Source organism: Crinia signifera, chromosome 5 (assembly GCF_055691185.1).
Source record: "Crinia signifera chromosome 5, ASM5569118v1, whole genome shotgun sequence".
Lineage (NCBI taxonomy): Eukaryota > Metazoa > Chordata > Amphibia > Anura > Myobatrachidae > Crinia > Crinia signifera.
In genome coordinates this window covers 330,910,155-330,932,951 of record NC_139221.1, presented here as the reverse complement: position 1 = coordinate 330,932,951, position 22,797 = coordinate 330,910,155, and the positions used below count along the sequence as shown (strand labels likewise).

Here is a 22,797-nt window from a genome sequence, read left to right as displayed (position 1 = left end):
CAACACTTCACCCATCCCAACATAACCCAATGTATAGAGGGTGGAATCTATTTCTCCCGTTTCTCATAAACTCTACTGAACCCCACGCTCCTCCTCTAGCCTGGAAATGTTCCTCTGCGTGAAGATGTTGAAATAGGTGCGATGTTGGGGAGAGGGTTCAGTTAGAATGATGGGACTGGCCACTAAATAATATATTAAGAGGTCCTGGCCAAATATCGCTAAACCACAGATCACGGAAATATTCCAAAAATGTCATCTATATATCAGACGCCATGATCACAAGTTGACGGGTTCTGCTCTAGAGGAATGCCTCAACAACTTTGACGTGAGGTTGGACATTGCAACTCCTCCAATCCAAGGTCCACTGTGGATCTATCAATAATATCCGCCAAATGGGGACAAGCTAAGCCCTACATAGTGTCATGGGCACGCAAAAACTGGCAGCCACTCACTAGAGGACAGTACGCTGTCCATGAACTGCCGCTGGCTGATTCGCCCATCCTGATCTCGATCAATCCCACGGAAAACATCCAGAATACGAGATTTCATCTGCCCGATCCACTGCATGTATCGCTTCCGCCAGACAGCAAAGTCAAAGTGCGCAAATTCCTGCAACTAGAAGGTCAGACACCAGTCACTAACCAGGAGCAGGACCAGCGGTTTATATTTGGATAACGTTAGGATGGAGCAAGAAGATAAGGACGGGAGTTATAGGAAGAAGAGTGGCAGATTTTGTGATTGTTGTGATGAGGGGACTCACCTCCTGCAGCCTCTGCTGTGCGTTCTGAAGTCGGCACTGCCGGTCCAAGGACAGGAACCAGAGCTGCTGCCAACGGTTGAGGAGTTGGGTCATGTGTGGAGTCTGAGGCACAAGATCTAATAGAGGGACTGTGGGACCAATCTGGGGGGATTTCCCAGAGTTTTGTCTTTCTGGAACAAGACACAGAAATTACATTTTCAGCCGTAAACCATGAGCAGCCTCCATTGCAGCAGTGAGGACACAAGTAAAATAACACATATCTTATTGCTGATACACAAGCAACAGATATATATATATATATATATATATATATATATATATGTGGAGGTCTGCATCATACTGTATGTACTAAAGTGAACCTGACCTTCCTGCTGAATGTACGGTTAGATGGTAGGGATGGGTGACCACAAAACCCTAAGGAGCCTCCATAAGTGAGAGAGATGCAATACGAAAGGTAAGGGTAATGAGCTCAAAGTGAGTCAATGCTATTTATTTTTTTTATATCAGGAAAGGTATTTTTTTATTAACAGTTATTCATGTATATCACACATATTGCTCAGCGCTGTACTTGAAATTACAGTGTACCAACAAATTCTCCAGTGTATCATAATGACAGTGGAGCTACTGTACAATGGTCCGTTATAAATACTGTATACTGGTAGGCTAATTGGCCCCCCAAAAAATTAACCCTAGAATGTCTGTGTGCATGAACATGTGGTTGGGAATATAGATTGTAAGCTCCACTTGGGCAGGGACTGATGTGAATGTTCACATTTTCTCTGTAAAGCCTTCAGGCTCAGCCTGAAGACGAGCGAATAAAGCTCGAAACGTTGCTTGACAGTGTGGCCCTTGTGTCCATTTTTTTGTCACTTTGAAGTCCCGTGAGTGCCTGTTTTCTTACAGACTGTGTTACCTGGACCTGTTGGTTCAGGAGTATAGGCACCTGGGCATCTTATGTTGGAGAATCTCAGAGAGTGCCGATCTCACCCTGCTACACATATATATATATATATATATATATATATATATATACATATATATACATATACATATATATATATATATAAGAAAGGATTTGCAACTAATCGTCAATAAGTGTGACTTTTTGCAAGCCATTCGCAGAGCGGAATTTCCCGCTGGTTGGGCATCGGCTTTCTGATCGCAGGGCTCCACAATTTCACAGAGCAGCCATCAGGTCTGAATGACTCCCATTATTGCTTGCATCCAAATTTAAGACTGGGACGGTGGATATAACATGTGACCGTGTTTAGTTGTAGCATGGATAGGAATTTAGCAAGTGGCCAGAGGCACCATGAGCAGCGCTGGAAGTGTCAGAGGTTGCTCTGCTAGCGTAGGAGGTGACTGGAATTGGCTGCAGATGGCGTCATTTATTACAGGCCTATGGGGTTGATGTGACTGGTTGGATGCGGCAGTAACTCACTGGCTTTGCGTGGATTTGTTGCTCTTATTTCTGTGACTTTACGTTTGCAGTTCTTGGTAACTTTCTCCACCTCTGGCTCTTTCCGGCTCAGTTCCTCCATAAACACCTGTAACAGGACAGTAAGGGCAGGAGGTGAGACAGCAGGTGTATCATGCTATAGGGGTTATGTCGGGGATTACAGATACACCTGTAACAGGACAGTAAGGGCAGGAGGTGAGACAGCAGGTGTATCATGCTATAGGGGTTATGTCGGGGATTACAGATACACCTGTAACAGGACAGTAAGGACATAAGGTGAGACAGCAGGTGTATCATGCTATAGGGGTTATGTCGGGGATTACAGATACACCTGTAACAGGACAGTAAGGGCAGCAGGTGAGACAGCAGGTGTATCATGCTATAGGGGTTATGTCGGAGATTACAGATACACCTGTAACAGGACAGTCAGGGCAGCAGGTGAGACAGCAGGTGTATCATGCTATAGGGGTTATGTCGGGGATTACAGATACACCTGTAACAGGACAGTAAGGGCAGGAGGTGAGACAGCAGGTGTATCATGCTATAGGGGTTATGCCGGGGATTACAGATACACCTGTAACAGGACAGTGAGGGCAGGAGGTGAGACAGCAGGTGTATCATGCTATAGGGCTTATGTTGGGGATTACAGATACACCTGTAACAGGACAGTGAGGGCAGGAGGTGAGACAGCAGGTGTATCATGCTATAGGGGTTATGTCGGAGATTACAGATACACCTGTAACAGGACAGTAAGGGCAGGAGGTGAGACAGCAGGTGTATCATGCTATAGGGCTTATGTCGGGGATTACAGATACACCTGTAACAGGACAGTCAGGGCAGCAGGTGAGACAGCAGGTGTATCATGCTATAGGGGTTATGTCGGGGATTACAGATACACCTGTAACAGGACAGTAAGGGCAGGAGGTGAGACAGCAGGTGTAGCATGCTATAGGGATTATGTCGGAGATTACAGATACACCTGTAACAGGACAGTAAGGGCAGGAGGTGAGACAGCAGGTGTATCATGCTATAGGGGTTATGTCGGGTATTACAGATACCCCTGTAACAGGACAGTACGTGCAGGAGGTGAGACAGCAGGTGTATCATGCTATAGGGGTTATGTCGGGATTACAGATACACCTGTAACAGGACAGTAAGGGCAGGAGGTGAGACAGCAGGTGTATCATGCTATAGGGGTTATGTCGGGGATTACAGATACACCTGTAACAGGACAGTAAGGGCAGCAGGTGAGACAGCAGGTGTATCATGCTATAGGGGTTATGTCGGGGATTACAGATACCCCTGTAACAGGACAGTACGTGCAGGAGGTGAGACAGCAGGTGTATCATGCTATAGGGGTTATGTCGGGATTACAGATACACCTGTAACAGGACAGTAAGGGCAGGAGGTGAGACAGCAGGTGTATCATGCTATAGGGGTTATGTCGGGGATTACAGATACACCTGTAACAGGACAGTAAGGGCAGCAGGTGAGACAGCAGGTGTATCATGCTATAGGGGTTATGTCGGGGATTACAGATACACCTGTAACAGGACAGTAAGGGCAGCAGGTGAGACAGCAGGTGTATCATGCTATAGGGGTTATGTCGGGGATTACAGATACCCCTGTAACAGGACAGTAAGGGCAGGAGGTGAGACAGCAGGTGTATCATGCTATAGGGGTTATGTCGGGGATTACAGATACACCTGTAACAGGATAGTAAGGGCAGGAGGTGAGACATCAGGTGTATCATGCTATAGGGATTATGTCGGGGATTACAGATACACCTGTAACAGGACAGTAAGGGCAGCAGGTGAGACAGCAGGTGTATCATGCTATAGGGATTATGTCGGGGATTACAGATACACCTGTAACAGGACAGTAAGGGCAGCAGGTGAGATAGCAGGTGTATCATGTTATAGGGGTTATGTCAGGGATTACAGATACACCTGTAACAGGACAGTAAGGGCAGGAGGTGAGACAGCAGGTGTATCATGCTATAGAGGTTATGTTGGGGATTACAGATACACCTGTAACAGGACAGTAAGGGCAGCAGGTGAGACAGCAGGTGTATCATGCTATAGGGCTTATGTCGGGGATTACAGATACACCTGTAACAGGACAGTGAGGGCAGCAGGTGAGACAGCAGGTGTATCATGCTATAGGGGTTATGTCGGGATTACAGATACACCTGTAACAGGACAGTAAGGGCAGCAGGTGAGACAGCAGGTGTATCATACTATAGGTGTTATGTTGGGGATTACAGATACACCTGTAACAGGACAGTAAGGGCAGCAGGTGAGACAGCAGGTGTATCATGCTATAGGGGTTATGTCGGGGATTACAGATACACCTGTAACAGGACAGTAAGGGCAGGAGGTGAGACAGCAGGTGTATCATGCTATAGGGGTTATGTCGGGGATTACAGATACCCCTGTAACAGGACAGTAAGGGCAGGAGGTGAGACAGCAGGTGTATCATGCTATAGGGATTATGTCGGGATTACAGATACACCTGTAACAGGACAGTAAGGGCAGCAGGTGAGACAGCAGGTATATCATGCTATAGAGGTTATGTCGGGGATTACAGATACCCCTGTAACAGGACAGTAAGGGCAGCAGGTGAGGCAGGAGGTGTATCATGCTATAGGGGTTATGTCGGGTATTACAGATACACCTGTAACAGGACAGTAAGGGCAGCAGGTGAGACAGCAGGTGTATCATGCTATAGGGGTTATGTCAGGGATTACAGATACACCTGTAACAGGACAGTAAGGGCAGCAGGTGAGACAGCAGGTGTATCATGCTATAGGGGTTATGTCGGGGATTACAGATACACCTGTAACAGGACAGTAAGGGCAGCAGGTGAGACAGCAGGTGTATCATGCTATAGGGGTTATGTCGGGTATTACAGATACACCTGTAACAGGACAGTACGTGCAGGAGGTGAGACAGCAGGTGTATCATGCTATAGGGGTTATGTCGGGGATTACAGATACACCTGTAACAGGACAGTAAGGGTAGGAGGTGAGACAGCAGGTGTATCATGCTATAGGGGTTATGTCGGGGATTACAGATACACCTGTTACAGGACAGAAAGGGCAGCAGGTGAGACAGCAGGTGTATCATGCTATAGGGCTTATGTCGGAGATTACAGATACACCTGTAACAGGACAGTGAGGGCAGGAGGTGAGACAGCAGGTGTATCATGCTATAGAGGTTATGTCGGGGATTACAGATACACCTGTAACAGGACAGTAAGGGCAGGAGGTGAGACAGCAGGTGTATCATGCTATAGGGGTTATGTCGGGGATTACAGATACACCTGTTACAGGACAGTAAGTGCAGGAGGTGAGACAGCAGGTGTATCATGCTATAGGGTTTATGTCGGGGATTACAGATACACCTGTAACAGGACAGTAAGGGCAGCAGGTGAGACAGCAGGTGTATCATGCTATAGGGGTTATGTTGGGATTACAGATACCCCTGTAACAGGACAGTAAGGGCAGCAGGTGAGACAGCAGGTGTATCATGCTATAGGGCTTATGCCGGGGATTACAGATACCCCTGTAACAGGACAGTAAGGGCAGGAGGTGAGACAGCAGGTGTATCATGCTATAGGGGTTATGTCGGGGATTACAGATACACCTGTAACAGGACAGTAAGGGCAGCAGGTGAGACAGCAGGTGTATCATGCTATAGGGGTTATGTTGGAATTACAGATACCCCTGTAACAGGACAGTAAGGGCAGCAGGTGAGACAGCAGGTGTATCATGCTATAGGGCTTATGTCGGGGATTACAGATACACCTGTAACAGGACAGTAAGGGCAGGAGGTGAGACAGCAGGTGTATCATGCTATAGGGGTTATGTCGGGGATTACAGATACACCTGTAACAGGACAGTAAGTGCAGGAGGTGAGACAGCAGGTGTATCATGCCATAGGGGTTATGTCGGGGATTACAGATACCCCTGTAACAGGACAGTAAGGGCAGCAGGTGAGACAGCAGGTGTATCATGCTATAGGGTTTATGTCAGAGATTACAGATACCCCTGTAACAGGACAGTAAGGGCAGGAGGTGAGACAGCAGGTGTATCATGCTATAGGGGTTATGTCGGGGATTACAGATACACCTGTATCAGGACAGTAAGTGCAGGAGGTGAGACAGCAGGTGTATCATGCTATAGGGCTTATGTCGGAGATTACAGATACACCTGTAACAGGACAGTAAGGGCAGGAGGTGAGACAGCAGGTGTATCATGCTATAGGGGTTATGTCAGAGATTACAGATACACCTGTAACAGGACAGTAAGGGCAGGAGGTGAGACAGCAGGTGTATCATGCTATAGGGGTTATGTCGGGGATTACAGATACACCTGTAACAGGACAGTACGTGCAGGAGGTGAGACAGCAGGTGTATCATGCTATAGGGGTTATGTCGGGGATTACAGATACACCTGTAACAGGACAGTACGTGCAGGAGGTGAGACAGCAGGTGTATCATGCTATAGGGGTTATGTCGGGGATTACAGATACACCTGTAACAGGACAGTAAGGGCAGGAGGTGAGACAGCAGGTGTATCATGCTATAGGGGTTATGTCGGGGATTACAGATACACCTGTAACAGGACAGTAAGGGCAGGAGGTGAGACAGCAGGTGTATCATGCTATAGGGGTTATGTCGGGGATTACAGATACACCTGTAACAGGACAGTACGTGCAGGAGGTGAGACAGCAGGTGTATCATGCTATAGGGGTTATGTCGGGGATTACAGATACACCTGTAACAGGACAGTGAGGGCAGGAGGTGAGACAGCAGGTGTATCATGCTATAGGGGTTATGTCGGGGATTACAGATACACCTGTAACAGGACAGTACGTGCAGGAGGTGAGACAGCAGGTGTATCATGCTATAGGGGTTATGTCGGGGATTACAGATACACCTGTAACAGGACAGTACGTGCAGGAGGTGAGACAGCAGGTGTATCATGCTATAGGGGTTATGTCGGGGATTACAGATACACCTGTAACAGGACAGTAAGGGCAGGAGGTGAGACAGCAGGTGTATCATGCTATAGGGGTTATGTCGGGGATTACAGATACCCCTGTAACAGGACAGTACGTGCAGGAGGTGAGACAGCAGGTGTATCATGCTATAGGGGTTATGTCGGGGATTACAGATACACCTGTAACAGGACAGTACGTGCAGGAGGTGAGACAGCAGGTGTATCATGCTATAGGGGTTATGTCGGGGATTACAGATACACCTGTAACAGGACAGTAAGGGCAGGAGGTGAGACAGCAGGTGTATCATGCTATAGGGGTTATGTCGGGGATTACAGATACACCTGTAACAGGACAGTAAGGGCAGGAGGTGAGACAGCAGGTGTATCATGCTATAGGGGTTATGTCGGGGATTACAGATACACCTGTAACAGGACAGTACGTGCAGGAGGTGAGACAGCAGGTGTATCATGCTATAGGGGTTATGTCGGGGATTACAGATACACCTGTAACAGGACAGTAAGGGCAGGAGGTGAGACAGCAGGTGTATCATGCTATAGGGGTTATGTCGGGGATTACAGATACACCTGTAACAGGACAGTAAGGGCAGGAGGTGAGACAGCAGGTGTATCATGCTATAGGGGTTATGTCGGGGATTACAGATACACCTGTAACAGGACAGTACGTGCAGGAGGTGAGACAGCAGGTGTATCATGCTATAGGGGTTATGTCGGGGATTACAGATACACCTGTAACAGGACAGTGAGGGCAGGAGGTGAGACAGCAGGTGTATCATGCTATAGGGGTTATGTCGGGGATTACAGATACACCTGTAACAGGACAGTACGTGCAGGAGGTGAGACAGCAGGTGTATCATGCTATAGGGGTTATGTCGGGGATTACAGATACACCTGTAACAGGACAGTACGTGCAGGAGGTGAGACAGCAGGTGTATCATGCTATAGGGGTTATGTCGGGGATTACAGATACACCTGTAACAGGACAGTAAGGGCAGGAGGTGAGACAGCAGGTGTATCATGCTATAGGGGTTATGTCGGGGATTACAGATACCCCTGTAACAGGACAGTACGTGCAGGAGGTGAGACAGCAGGTGTATCATGCTATAGGGGTTATGTCGGGGATTACAGATACACCTGTAACAGGACAGTACGTGCAGGAGGTGAGACAGCAGGTGTATCATGCTATAGGGGTTATGTCGGGGATTACAGATACACCTGTAACAGGACAGTAAGGGCAGGAGGTGAGACAGCAGGTGTATCATGCTATAGGGGTTATGTCGGGGATTACAGATACACCTGTAACAGGACAGTAAGGGCAGGAGGTGAGACAGCAGGTGTATCATGCTATAGGGGTTATGTCGGGGATTACAGATACACCTGTAACAGGACAGTACGTGCAGGAGGTGAGACAGCAGGTGTATCATGCTATAGGGGTTATGTCGGGGATTACAGATACACCTGTAACAGGACATGAGGGCAGGAGGTGAGACAGCAGGTGTATCATGCTATAGGGGTTATGTCGGGGATTACAGATACACCTGTAACAGGACAGTACGTGCAGGAGGTGAGACAGCAGGTGTATCATGCTATAGGGCTTATGTCGGAGATTACAGATACACCTGTAACAGGACAGTGAGGGCAGGAGGTGAGACAGCAGGTGTATCATGCTATAGGGGTTATGTCGGGGATTACAGATACACCTGTAACAGGACAGTACGTGCAGGAGGTGAGACAGCAGGTGTATCATGCTATAGGGGTTATGTCGGGGATTACAGATACACCTGTAACAGGACAGTGAGGGCAGGAGGTGAGACAGCAGGTGTATCATGCTATAGGGGTTATGTCGGGGATTACAGATACACCTGTAACAGGACAGTAAGGGCAGGAGGTGAGACAGCAGGTGTATCATGTGATAAAGGTTATGTCGGGGATTACAGATACACCTGTAACAGGACAGTACGTGCAGGAGGTGAGACAGCAGGTGTATCATGCTATAGGGGTTATGTCGGGGATTACAGATACACCTGTAACAGGACAGTGAGGGCAGGAGGTGAGACAGCAGGTGTATCATGCTATAGGGGTTATGTCGGGGATTACAGATACACCTGTAACAGGACAGTACGTGCAGGAGGTGAGACAGCAGGTGTATCATGCTATAGGGCTTATGTCGGAGATTACAGATACACCTGTAACAGGACAGTGAGGGCAGGAGGTGAGACAGCAGGTGTATCATGCTATAGGGGTTATGTCGGGGATTACAGATACACCTGTAACAGGACAGTACGTGCAGGAGGTGAGACAGCAGGTGTATCATGCTATAGGGGTTATGTCGGGGATTACAGATACACCTGTAACAGGACAGTGAGGGCAGGAGGTGAGACAGCAGGTGTATCATGCTATAGGGGTTATGTTGGGGATTACAGATACACCTGTAACAGGACAGTAAGGGCAGGAGGTGAGACAGCAGGTGTATCATGCTATAGGGGTTATGTCGGGGATTACAGATACACCTGTAACAGGACAGTACGTGCAGGAGGTGAGACAGCAGGTGTATCATGCTATAGGGGTTATGTCGGGGATTACAGATACACCTGTAACAGGACAGTAAGGGCAGCAGGTGAGACAGCAGGTGTATCATGCTATAGGGGTTATGTCGGGGATTACAGATACACCTGTAACAGGACAGTAAGGTCAGCAGGTGAGACAGGAGGTGTATCATGCTATAGGGCTTATGTCGGGGATTACAGATACACCTGTAACAGGACAGTAAGGGCAGGAGGTGAGACAGCAGGTGTATCATGTGATAAAGGTTATGTCGGGGATTACAGATACACCTGTAACAGGACAGTAAGGGCAGCAGGTGAGACAGCAGGTGTATCATGCTATAGGGGTTATGTCGGGGATTACAGATACACCTGTAACAGGACAGTAAGGGTAGGAGGTGAGACAGCAGGTGTATCATGCTATAGGGGTTATGTCGGGGATTACAGATACACCTGTAACAGGACAGTAACGGCAGCAGGTGAGACATCAGGTGTATCATGCTGTAGGGCTTATGTCGGGGATTACAGATACACCTGTAACAGGACAGTAAGGGCAGCAGGTGAGACAGCAGGTGTATCATGCTATAGGGGTTATGTCGGGGATTACAGATACACCTGTAACAGGACAGTAAGGGCAGGAGGTGAGACAGCAGGTGTATCATGCTGTAGGGCTTATGTCGGGGATTACAGATACACCTGTAACAGGACAGTAAGGGCAGGAGGTGAGACAGCAGGTGTATCATGCTATAGGGGTTATGTCAGAGATTACAGATACACCTGTAACAGGACAGTAAGGGCAGGAGGTGAGACAGCAGGTGTATCATGCTATAGGGGTTATGTCGGGGATTACAGATACACCTGTAACAGGACAGTAAGGGCAGGAGGTGAGACAGCAGGTGTATCATGCTATAGGGGTTATGTCGGGGATTACAGATACACCTGTAACAGGACAGTAAGGGCAGGAGGTGAGACAGCAGGTGTATCATGCTATAGGGGTTATGTCGGGGATTACAGATACACCTGTAACAGGACAGTACGTGCAGGAGGTGAGACAGCAGGTGTATCATGCTATAGGGGTTATGTCGGGGATTACAGATACACCTGTAACAGGACAGTGAGGGCAGGAGGTGAGACAGCAGGTGTATCATGCTATAGGGGTTATGTCGGGGATTACAGATACACCTGTAACAGGACAGTACGTGCAGGAGGTGAGACAGCAGGTGTATCATGCTATAGGGGTTATGTCGGGGATTACAGATACACCTGTAACAGGACAGTACGTGCAGGAGGTGAGACAGCAGGTGTATCATGCTATAGGGGTTATGTCGGGGATTACAGATACACCTGTAACAGGACAGTAAGGGCAGGAGGTGAGACAGCAGGTGTATCATGCTATAGGGGTTATGTCGGGGATTACAGATACACCTGTAACAGGACAGTACGTGCAGGAGGTGAGACAGCAGGTGTATCATGCTATAGGGGTTATGTCGGGGATTACAGATACACCTGTAACAGGACAGTAAGGGCAGGAGGTGAGACAGCAGGTGTATCATGCTATAGGGGGTATGCCGGGGATTACAGATACACCTGTAACAGGACAGTAAGGGCAGGAGGTGAGACAGCAGGTGTATCATGCTATAGGGGTTATGTCGGGGATTACAGATACACCTGTAACAGGACAGTACGTGCAGGAGGTGAGACAGCAGGTGTATCATGCTATAGGGGTTATGTCGGGGATTACAGATACACCTGTAACAGGACAGTACGTGCAGGAGGTGAGACAGCAGGTGTATCATGCTATAGGGGTTATGTCGGGGATTACAGATACCCCTGTAACAGGACAGTAAGGGCAGGAGGTGAGACAGCAGGTGTATCATGCTATAGGGGTTATGTCGGGGATTACAGATACACCTGTAACAGGACAGTAAGGGCAGGAGGTGAGACAGCAGGTGTATCATGCTATAGGGGTTATGTCGGGGATTACAGATACACCTGTAACAGGACAGTAAGGGCAGCAGGTGAGACAGCAGGTGTATCATGCTATAGGGGTTATGTCGGGGATTACAGATACACCTGTAACAGGACAGTAAGGGCAGGAGGTGAGACAGCAGGTGTATCATGCTATAGGGGTTATGTCGGGGATTACAGATACACCTGTAACAGGACAGTAAGGGCAGGAGGTGAGACAGCAGGTGTATCATGCTATAGGGGTTATGTCGGGGATTACAGATACACCTGTAACAGGACAGTACGTGCAGGAGGTGAGACAGCAGGTGTATCATGCTATAGGGGTTATGTCGGGGATTACAGATACACCTGTAACAGGACAGTGAGGGCAGGAGGTGAGACAGCAGGTGTATCATGCTATAGGGGTTATGTCGGGGATTACAGATACACCTGTAACAGGACAGTAAGGGCAGCAGGTGAGACAGCAGGTGTATCATGCTATAGGGGTTATGTCGAGGATTACAGATACACCTGTAACAGGACAGTAAGTGCAGGAGGTGAGACAGCAGGTGTATCATGCTATAGGGGTTATGTTGGGGATTACAGATACACCTGTAACAGGACAGTAAGGGCAGCAGGTGAGACAGCAGGTGTATCATGTGATAAAGGTTATGTCGGGGATTACAGATACACCTGTAACAGGACAGTAAGTGCAGGAGGTGAGACAGCAGGTGTATCATGCCATAGGGGTTATGTCGGGGATTACAGATACACCTGTAACAGGACAGTAAGGGCAGCAGGTGAGACAGCAGGTGTATCATGCTATAGGGGTTATGCCGGGGATTACAGATACCCCTGTAACAGGACAGTAAGGGCAGGAGGTGAGACAGCAGGTGTATCATGCTATAGGGGTTATGTCGGAGATTACAGATACACCTGTAACAGGACAGTAAGGGCAGCAGGTGAGACAGCAGGTGTATCATGCTATAGGGGTTATGTCGGGGATTACAGATACACCTGTAACAGGACAGTAAGGGCAGCAGGTGAGACAGCAGGTGTATCATGTGATAGGGGTTATGTCGGGGATTACAGATACACCTGTAACAGGACAGTAAGGGCAGGAGGTGAGACAGCAGGTGTACCATGCTATAGGGGTTATGTCGGGGATTACAGATACACCTGTAACAGGACAGTAAGGGCAGGAGGTGAGACAGCAGGTGTATCATGCTATAGGGGTTATGCCGGGGATTACAGATACACCTGTAACAGGACAGTAAGGGCAGGAGGTGAGACAGCAGGTGTATCATGCTATAGGGGTTATGTCGGGGATTACAGATACACCTGTAACAGGACAGTAAGGGCAGCAGGTGAGACAGCAGGTGTATCATGCTATAGGGGTTATGTCGGGATTACAGATACACCTGTAACAGGACAGTAAGGGCAGGAGGTGAGACAGCAGGTGTATCATGCTATAGGGGTTATGTCGGGATTACAGATACCCCTGTAACAGGACAGTAAGTGCAGGAGGTGAGACAGCAGGTGTATCATGCCATAGGGGTTATGTCGGGGATTACAGATACCCCTGTAACAGGACAGTAAGGGCAGCAGGTGAGACAGCAGGTGTATCATGCTATAGGGCTTATGTCGGGGATTACAGATACACCTGTAACAGGACAGTAAGGGCAGCAGGTGAGACAGCAGGTGTATCATGCCATAGGGGTTATGTCGGGGATTACAGATACCCCTGTAACAGGACAGTAAGGGCAGCAGGTGAGACAGCAGGTGTATCATGCTATAGGGGTTATGTCAGGGATTACAGATACCCCTGTAACAGGACAGTAAGGGCAGGAGGTGAGACAGCAGGTGTATCATGCTATAGGGTTTATGTCGGAGATTACAGATACACCTGTAACAGGACAGTAAGGGGAGCAGGTGAGACAGCAGGTGTATCATGCTATAGGGTTTATGTCGGGGATCACAGATACACCTGTAACAGGACAGTAAGGGCAGCAGGTGAGACAGCAGGTGTATCATGCTATAGGGGTTATGTCAGGGATTACAGATACACCTGTAACAGGACAGTAAGGGCAGCAGGTGAGACAGCAGGTGTATCATGCTATAGGGGTTATGTCGGGGATTACAGATACCCCTGTAACAGGACAGTAAGGACAGCAGGTAAAACAGCAGGTGTATCATGCTATAGGGGTTATGTCGGAGATTACAGATACCCCTGTAACAGGACAGTAAGGGCAGCAGGTGAGACAGCAGGTGTATCATGCTATAGGGATTATGTCGGAGATTACAGATACACCTGTTACAGGACAGTAAGGGCAGCAGGTGAGACAGCAGGTGTATCATGCTATAGGGATTATGTCAGGGATTACAGATACCCCTGTAACAGGACAGTAAGGGCAGCAGGTGAGACAGCAGGTGTATCATGCTATAGGGATTATGTCGGGGATTACAGATACACCTGTTACAGGACAGTAAGGGCAGCAGGTGAGACAGCAGGTGTATCATGCTATAGGGCTTATGTCGGGGATTACAGATACCCCTGTAACAGGACAGTAAGGACAGCAGGTAAAACAGCAGGTGTATCATGCTATAGGGGTTATGTCAGGGATTACAGATACCCCTGTAACAGGACAGTAAGGGCAGCAGGTGAGACAGCAGGTGTATCATGCTATAGGGATTATGTCGGAGATTACAGATACACCTGTTACAGGACAGTAAGGGCAGCAGGTGAGACAGCAGGTGTATCATGCTATAGGGATTATGTCAGGGATTACAGATACCCCTGTAACAGGACAGTAAGGGCAGCAGGTGAGACAGCAGGTGTATCATGCTATAGGGATTATGTCGGGGATTACAGATACACCTGTAACAGGACAGTAAGGGCAGGAGGTGAGACAGCAGGTGTATCATGCTATAGGGGTTATGTCGGGGATTGCAGATACACCTGTAACAGGACAGTAAGGGCAGCAGGTGAGACAGCAGGTGTATCATGCTATAGGGGTTATGTCGGGGATTACAGATACCCCTGTAACAGGACAGTAAGGGCAGCAGGTGAGACAGCAGGTGTATCATGCTATAGGGCTTATGTCGGAGATTACAGATACCCCTGTAACAGGACAGTAAGGGCAGGAGGTGAGACAGCAGGTGTATCATGCTATAGGGTTTATGTCGGAGATTACAGATACACCTGTAACAGGACAGTAAGGGGAGCAGGTGAGACAGCAGGTGTATCATGCTATAGGGGTTATGTCGGAGATTACAGATACCCCTGTAACAGGACAGTAAGGGCAGCAGGTGAGACAGCAGGTGTATCATGCTATAGGGGTTATGTTGGGGATTACAGATACACCTGTAACAGGATAGTAAGGGCAGCAGGTGAGACAGCAGGTGTATCATGCTATAGGGCTTATGTCGGGGATTACAGATACCCCTGTAACAGGATAGTAAAGGTAGCAGGTGAGACAGCAGGTGTATCATGCTATAGGCCTTATGTCGGGGATTACAAATACCCCTGTAACAGGACAGTAAGGGCAGCAGGTGAGACAGCAGGTGTATCATGCTATAGGGGTTATGTCGGGGATTACAGATACACCTGTTACAGGACAGTAAGGGCAGCAGGTGAGACAGCAGGTGTATCATGCTATAGGGGTTATGTTGGGGATTACAGATACCCCTGTAACAGGATAGTAAATGCAGCAGGTGAGACAGCAGGTGTATCATGCTATAGGGTTTATGTCGGGGATTACAGATACACCTGTTACAGGACAGTAAGGGCAGCAGGAGAGACAGCAGGTGTATCATGCTATAGGGTTTATGCCGGGGATTACAGATACCCCTGTAACAGGACAGTAAGGGTAGGAGGTGAGACAGCAGGTGTATCATGCTATAGGGGTTATGTCAGGGATTACAGATACACCTGTAACAGGACAGTAAGGGCAGCAGGTGAGACAGCAGGTGTATCATGCTATAGGGGTTATGTCGGGGATTACAGATACACCTGTAACAGGACAGTAAGGGCAGTAGGTGAGACAGCAGGTGTATCATGCTATAGGGCTTATGTCAGGGATTACAGATACCCCTGTAACAGGACAGTAAGGGGAGCAGGTGAGACAGCAGGTGTATCATGCTATAGGGGTTATGTCGGGGATTACAGATACCCCTGTAACAGGACAGTAAGGGCAGGAGGTGAGACAGCAGGTGTATCATGCTATAGGGGTTATGTTGGGGATTACAGATACACCTGTAACAGGACAGTAAGGGCAGCAGGTAACAGCAGGTGTATCATGCTATAGGGCTTATGTCGGGGATTACAGATACACCTGTAACAGGACAGTCAGGGCAGCAGGTGAGACAGCAGGTGTATCATGCTATAGGGGTTATGTCGGGGATTACAGATACACCTGTAACAGGACAGTAAGGGCAGCAGGTGAGACAGCAGGTGTATCATGCTATAGGGGTTATGTCGGGGATTACAGATACACCTGTAACAGGACAGTAAGGGCAGGAGGTGAGACATGAAGTGTATCATGCTATAGGGGTTATGTTGGGGATTACAGATACACCTGTAACAGGACAGTAAGTGCAGGAGGTGAGACCGCAGGTGTATCATGCTATAGGGGTTATGTTGGGGATCACAGATACACCTGTAACAGGACAGTAAGGGCAGGAGGTGAGACAGCAGGTGTATCATGCTATAGGGCTTATGTCAGGGATTACAGATACCCCTGTAACAGGACAGTAAGGGCAGGAGGTGAGACAGCAGGTGTATCATGCTATAGGGCTTATGTCAGGGATTACAGATACCCCTGTAACAGGACAGTAAGGGCAGGAGGTGAGACAGCAGGTGTACCATGCTATAGGGGTTATGTCGGGGATTACAGATACACCTGTAACAGGACAGTAAGGGCAGCAGGTAAGACAGCAGGTGTATCATGCTATAGGGCTTATGTCAGGGATTACAGATACCCCTGTAACAGGACAGTAAGGGCAGGAGGTGAGACAGCAGGTGTATCATGCTATAGGGGTTATGTCGGGGATTACAGATACACCTGTAACAGGACAGTAAGGGCAGGAGGTGAGACAGCAGGTGTATCATGCTATAGGGCTTATGTCGGGGATTACAGATACCCCTGTAATAGGACAGTAAGGGCAGCAGGTGAGACAGCAGGTGTATCATGCTATAGGGTTTATGCCGGGGATTACAGATACACCTGTAACAGGACAGTAAGGGCAGCAGGTGAGACAGCAGGTGTATCATGCTATAGGGCTTATGTCGGGGATTACAGATACACCTGTAACAGGTCAGTAAGGGCAGGAGGTGAGACAGCAGGTGTATCATGCTATAGGGGTTATGTCGGGGATTACAGATACACCTGTAACAGGACAGTAAGGGTAGCAGGTGAGACAGGAGGTGTATCATGATATAGGGGTTATGTCGGGGATTACAGATACACCTGTAACAGGACAGTAAGGGCAGCAGGTGAGACAGCAGGTGTATCATGCTATAGGGGTTATGTCGGGGATTACAGATACACCTGTAACAGGACAGTAAGGGCAGCAGGTGAGACAGCAGGTGTATCATGCTATAGGGGTTATGTCGGGGATTACAGATACCCCTGTAACAGGACAGTAAGGGCAGCAGGTGAGACAGCAGGTGTATCATGCTATAGGGGTTATGTTGGGGATTACAGATACACCTGTAACAGGACAGTAAGGGCAGCAGGTGAGACAGCAGGTGTATCATGTTATAGGGTTTATGCCGGGGATTACAGATACACCTGTAACAGGACAGTAAGGGCAGGAGGTGAGACAGCAGGTGTATCATGCTATAGGGGTTATGTCGGGGATTACAGATACACCTGTAACAGGATAGTAAGGGCAGCAGGTGAGACAGCAGGTGTATCATGCTATAGGGCTTATGTCGGGGATTACAGATACACCTGTAACAGGACAGTAAGAGCAGCAGGTGAGACAGCAGGTGTATCATGTTATAGGGTTTATGCCGGGGATTACAGATACACCTGTAACAGGACAGTAAGGGCAGGAGGTGAGACAGCAGGTGTATCATGCTATAGGGGTTATGTCGGGGATTACAGATACCCCTGTAACAGGACAGTAAGGGCAGCAGGTGAGACAGCAGGTGTATCATGTTATAGGGTTTATTCCGGGGATTACAGATACACCTGTAACAGGACAGTAAGGGCAGGAGGTGAGACAGCAGGTGTATCATGCTATAGGGATTATGTCGGGGATTACAGATACACCTGTAACAGGACAGTAAGGGCAGGAGGTGAGACAGCAGGTGTATCATGCTATAGGGGTTATGTCGGAGATTACAGATACCCCTGTAACAGGACAGTAAGGGTAGGAGGTGAGACAGCAGGTGTATCATGCTATAGGGCTTATGTCAGAGATTACAGATACCCCTGTAACAGGACAGTAAGGGCAGGAGGTGAGACAGCAGGTGTATCATGCTATAGGGGTTATGTTGGGGATTACAGATACACCTGTAACAGGACAGTAAGGGCAGCAGGTGAGACAGCAGGTGTATCATGCTATAGGGGTTATGTCGGAGATTACAGATACCCCTGTAACAGGACAGTAAGGGTAGGAGGTGAGACAGCAGGTGTATCATGCTATAGGGCTTATGTCAGAGATTACAGATACTTCTGTAACAGGACAGTAAGGGCAGCAGGTGAGACAGCAGGTGTATCATGCTATAGGGGTTATGTCGGGGATTACAGATACCCCTGTAACAGGACAGTAAGGGCAGCAGGTGAGACAGCAGGTGTATCATGCTATAGGGTTTATGCCGGGGATTACAGATACACCTGTAACAGGACAGTAAGGGCAGGAGGTGAGACAGCAGGTGTATCATGCTATAGGGTTTATGCCGGGGATTACAGATACACCTGTAACAGGACAGTAAGGGCAGCAGGTGAGACAGCAGGTGTATCATGCTATAGGGCTTATGTCAGAGATTACAGATACACCTGTAACAGGACAGTAAGGGCAGCAGGTGAGACAGCAGGTGTATCATGCTATAGGGTTTATGCCGGGGATTACAGATACACCTGTAACAGGACAGTAAGGGCAGCAGGTGAGACAGCAGGTGTATCATGCTATAGGGGTTATGCCGGGGATTACAGATACACCTGTAACAGGACAGTAAGGGCAGCAGGTGAGACAGCAGGTGTATCATGCTATAGGGCTTATGTCGGGGATTACAGATACCCCTGTAACAGGACAGTAAGGGTAGGAGGTAAGACAGCAGGTGTATCATGCTATTGGGGTTATGTCAGGGATTACAGATACCCCTGTAACAGGACAGTAAGGGCAGCAGGTGAGACAGCAGGTGTATCATGCTATAGGGGTTATGTCGAGGATTACAGATACACCTGTAACAGGACAGTAAGGGCAGGAGGTGAGACAGCAGGTGTATCATGCTATTGGGGTTATGTCGGGGATTACAGATACCCCTGTAACAGGACAGTAAGGGCAGCAGGTGAGACAGCAGGTGTATCATGTGATAGGGGTTATGTCGGTTATTACAGATACACCTGTAACAGGACAGTAAGGGCAGGAGGTGAGACAGCAGGTGTATCATGCTATAGGGGTTATGTCGGGGATTACAGATACACCTGTAACAGGACAGTAAGGGCAGCAGGTGAGACAGCAGGTGTATCATGCTATAGAGGTTATGTTGGGGATTACAGATACACCTGTAACAGGACAGTAAGGGCAGCAGGTGAGACAGCAGGTGTATCATGCTATATGGGTTATGTTGGGGATTACAGATACACCTGTAACAGGACAGTAAGGGCAGGAGGTGAGACAGCAGGTGTATCATGCTATAGGGGTTATGTCGGGGATTACAGATACACCTGTAACAGGACAGTAAGGGCAGCAGGTGAGACAGCAGGTGTATCATGCTATAGAGGTTATGTTGGGGATTACAGATACACCTGTAACAGGACAGTAAGGGCGGCAGGTGAGACATCAGGTGTATCATGTTATAGGGCTTATGTCGGGGATTACAGATACCCCTGTAACAGGACAGTAAGGGCAGCAGGTGAGACAGCAGGTGTATCATGCTATAGGGGTTATGTCGGGGATTACAGATACACCTGTAACAGGACAGTAAGGGCAGGAGGTGAGACAGCAGGTGTATCATGCTATAGGGGTTATGTCGGGGATTACAGATACACCTGTAACAGGACAGTAAGGGCAGCAGGTGAGACAGCAGGTGTATCATGCTATAGGGATTATGTTGGGGATTACATATACACCTGTAACAGGACAGTAAGGGCAGCAGGTGAGACAGCAGGTGTATCATGCTATAGGGGTTATGTTGGGGATTACATATACACCTGTAACAGGACAGTAAGGGCAGCAGGTGAGACAGCAGGTGTATCATGCTATAGGGGTTATGTCGGAAATTACAGATACCCCTGTAACAGGACAGTAAGGGTAGGAGGTGAGACAGCAGGTGTATCATGCTATAGGGGTTATGTTGGGGATTACAGATACACCTGTAACAGGACAGTAAGGGCAGCAGGTGAGACAGGAGGTGTATCATGCTATAGGGGTTATGCCGGGGATTACAGATACACCTGTAACAGGACAGTAAGGGCAGGAGGTGAGACAGCAGGTGTATCATGCTATAGGGTTTATGTCGGTTATTACAGATACACCTGTAACAGGACAGTAAGGACAGGAGGTGAGACAGCAGGCGTATCATGCTATAGGGGTTATGTCGGGGATTACAGATACACCTGTAACAGGACAGTAAGGGCAGCAGGTGAGACAGCAGGTGTATCATGCTATAGGGGTTATGTCAGGGATTACAGATACACCTGTAACAGGACAGTAAGGGCAGCAGGTGAGACAGCAGGTGTATCATGCTATAGGGATTATGTTGGGGATTACATATACACCTGTAACAGGACAGTAAGGGCAGCAGGTGAGACAGCAGGTGTATCATGTGATAGGGGTTATGTCGGGGATTACAGATACACCTGTAACAGGACAGTAAGGGCAGGAGGTGAGACAGCAGGTGTATCATGCTATAGGGGTTATATCGGGGATTACAGATACACCTGTAACAGGACAGTAAGGGCAGCAGGTGAGACAGCAGGTGTATCATGCTATAGGGGTTATGTTGGGGATTACATATACACCTGTAACAGGACAGTAAGGGCAGCAGGTGAGACAGCAGGTGTATCATGCTATAGGGGTTATGTCAGAGATTACAGATACCCCTGTAACAGGACAGTAAGGGCAGCAGGTGAGACAGCAGGTGTATCATGCTATTGGGGTTATGTCGGGGATTACAGATACCCCTGTAACAGGACAGTAAGAGCAGCAGGTGAGACAGCAGGTGTATCATGCTATAGGGCTTATGTCGGGGATTACAGATACCCCTGTAACAGGACAGTAAGGGCAGCAGGTGAGACAGCAGGTGTATCATGCTATAGGGGTTATGTCGGGGATTACAGATACACCTGTAACAGGACAGTAAGGGTAGGAGGTGAGACAGCAGGTGTATCATGCTATAGGGCTTATGTTGGGCATTACAGATACACCTGTAACAGGACAGTAAGGGCAGCAGGTGAGACAGCAGGTGTATCATGCTATTGGGGTTATGTCAGGGATTACAGATACCCCTGTAACAGGACAGTAAGGGCAGCAGGTGAGACAGCAGGTGTATCATGATATAGGGATTATGTTGGGGATTACAGATACACCTATAACAGGACAGTAAGGGCAGCAGGTGAGACAGCAGGTGTATCATGCTATAGGGGTTATGTCGGGGATTACAGATACACCTGTAACAGGACAGTAAGGGCAGGAGGTGAGACAGCAGGCGTATCATGCTATAGGGGTTATGTCAGGGATTACAGATACCCCTGTAACAGGACAGTAAGGGCAGGAGGTGAGACAGCAGGTGTATCATGCTATTGGGGTTATGTCGGGGATTACAGATACCCCTGTAACAGGACAGTAAGGGCAGCAGGTGAGACAGCAGGCGTATCATGCTATAGGGGTTATGTCGGGGATTACAGATACACCTGTAACAGGACAGTAAGGGGAGCAGGTGAGACAGCAGGTGTATCATGCTATTGGGGTTATGTCGGGGATTACAGATACCCCTGTAACAGGACAGTAAGAGCAGCAGGTGAGACAGCAGGTGTATCATGCTATAGGGCTTATGTTGGGGATTCCAGATACACCTGTAACAGGACAGTAAGGGCAGGAGGTGAGACAGCAGGTGTATCATGCTATAGGGCTTATGTCGGGGATTACAGATACACCTGTAACAGGACAGTAAGGGCAGGAGGTGAGACAGCAGGCGTATCATGCTATAGGGGTTATGTCGGGGATTACAGATACCCCTGTAACAGGACAGTAAGAGCAGCAGGTGAGACAGCAGGTGTATCATGCTATTGGGGTTATGTCGGGGATTACAGATACCCCTGTAACAGGACAGTAAGAGCAGCAGGTGAGACAGCAGGTGTATCATGCTATAGGGCTTATGTCGGGGATTACAGATACCCCTGTAACAGGACAGTAAGAGCAGCAGGTGAGACAGCAGGTGTATCATGCTATTGGGGTTATGTCGGGGATTACAGATACACCTGTAACAGGACAGTAAGGACAGGAGGTGAGACATCAGGTGTATCATGCTATAGGGGTTATGTCGGGGATTACAGATACACCTGTAACAGGACAGTAAGGGCAGCAGGTGAGACAGCAGGTGTATCATGCTATAGGGGTTATGTTGGGGATTACAGATACACCTGTAACAGGACAGTAAGGGCAGCAGGTGAGACAGCAGGTGTATCATGCTATAGGGCTTATGTTGGGGATTCCAGATACACCTGTAACAGGACAGTAAGGGCAGGAGGTGAGACAGCAGGTGTATCATGCTATAGGGGTTTTGTTGGGGATTACAGATACACCTGTAACGGGACAGTAAGGACACGAGGTGAGACAGGAGGTGTATCATGCTATAGGGATTATGTTGGGGATTACAGATACACCTGTAACA

General features: G+C 48.4%; 1 protein-coding gene across 2 annotated transcripts in view; it reads right to left on the bottom strand.

Annotated features, from left to right (window-relative positions):
• The window catches only part of LOC146005637 (microtubule-actin cross-linking factor 1, isoforms 6/7-like), a 159,591-nt gene that overhangs the window by 21,371 nt on the left and 115,423 nt on the right, over nucleotides 1-22,797 (bottom strand). For both annotated transcript variants that reach the window (XM_083145018.1, XM_083145019.1), the window contains exons 32-34: nucleotides 2,202-2,307; nucleotides 761-930; nucleotides 453-615 (exon numbers count right to left, since the gene is read on the bottom strand). In XM_083145018.1, coding sequence (XP_083001144.1) covers nucleotides 453-615; nucleotides 761-930; nucleotides 2,202-2,307 — 439 coding nt within the window. The remainder of the gene's footprint in view (nucleotides 1-452; nucleotides 616-760; nucleotides 931-2,201; nucleotides 2,308-22,797) is intronic.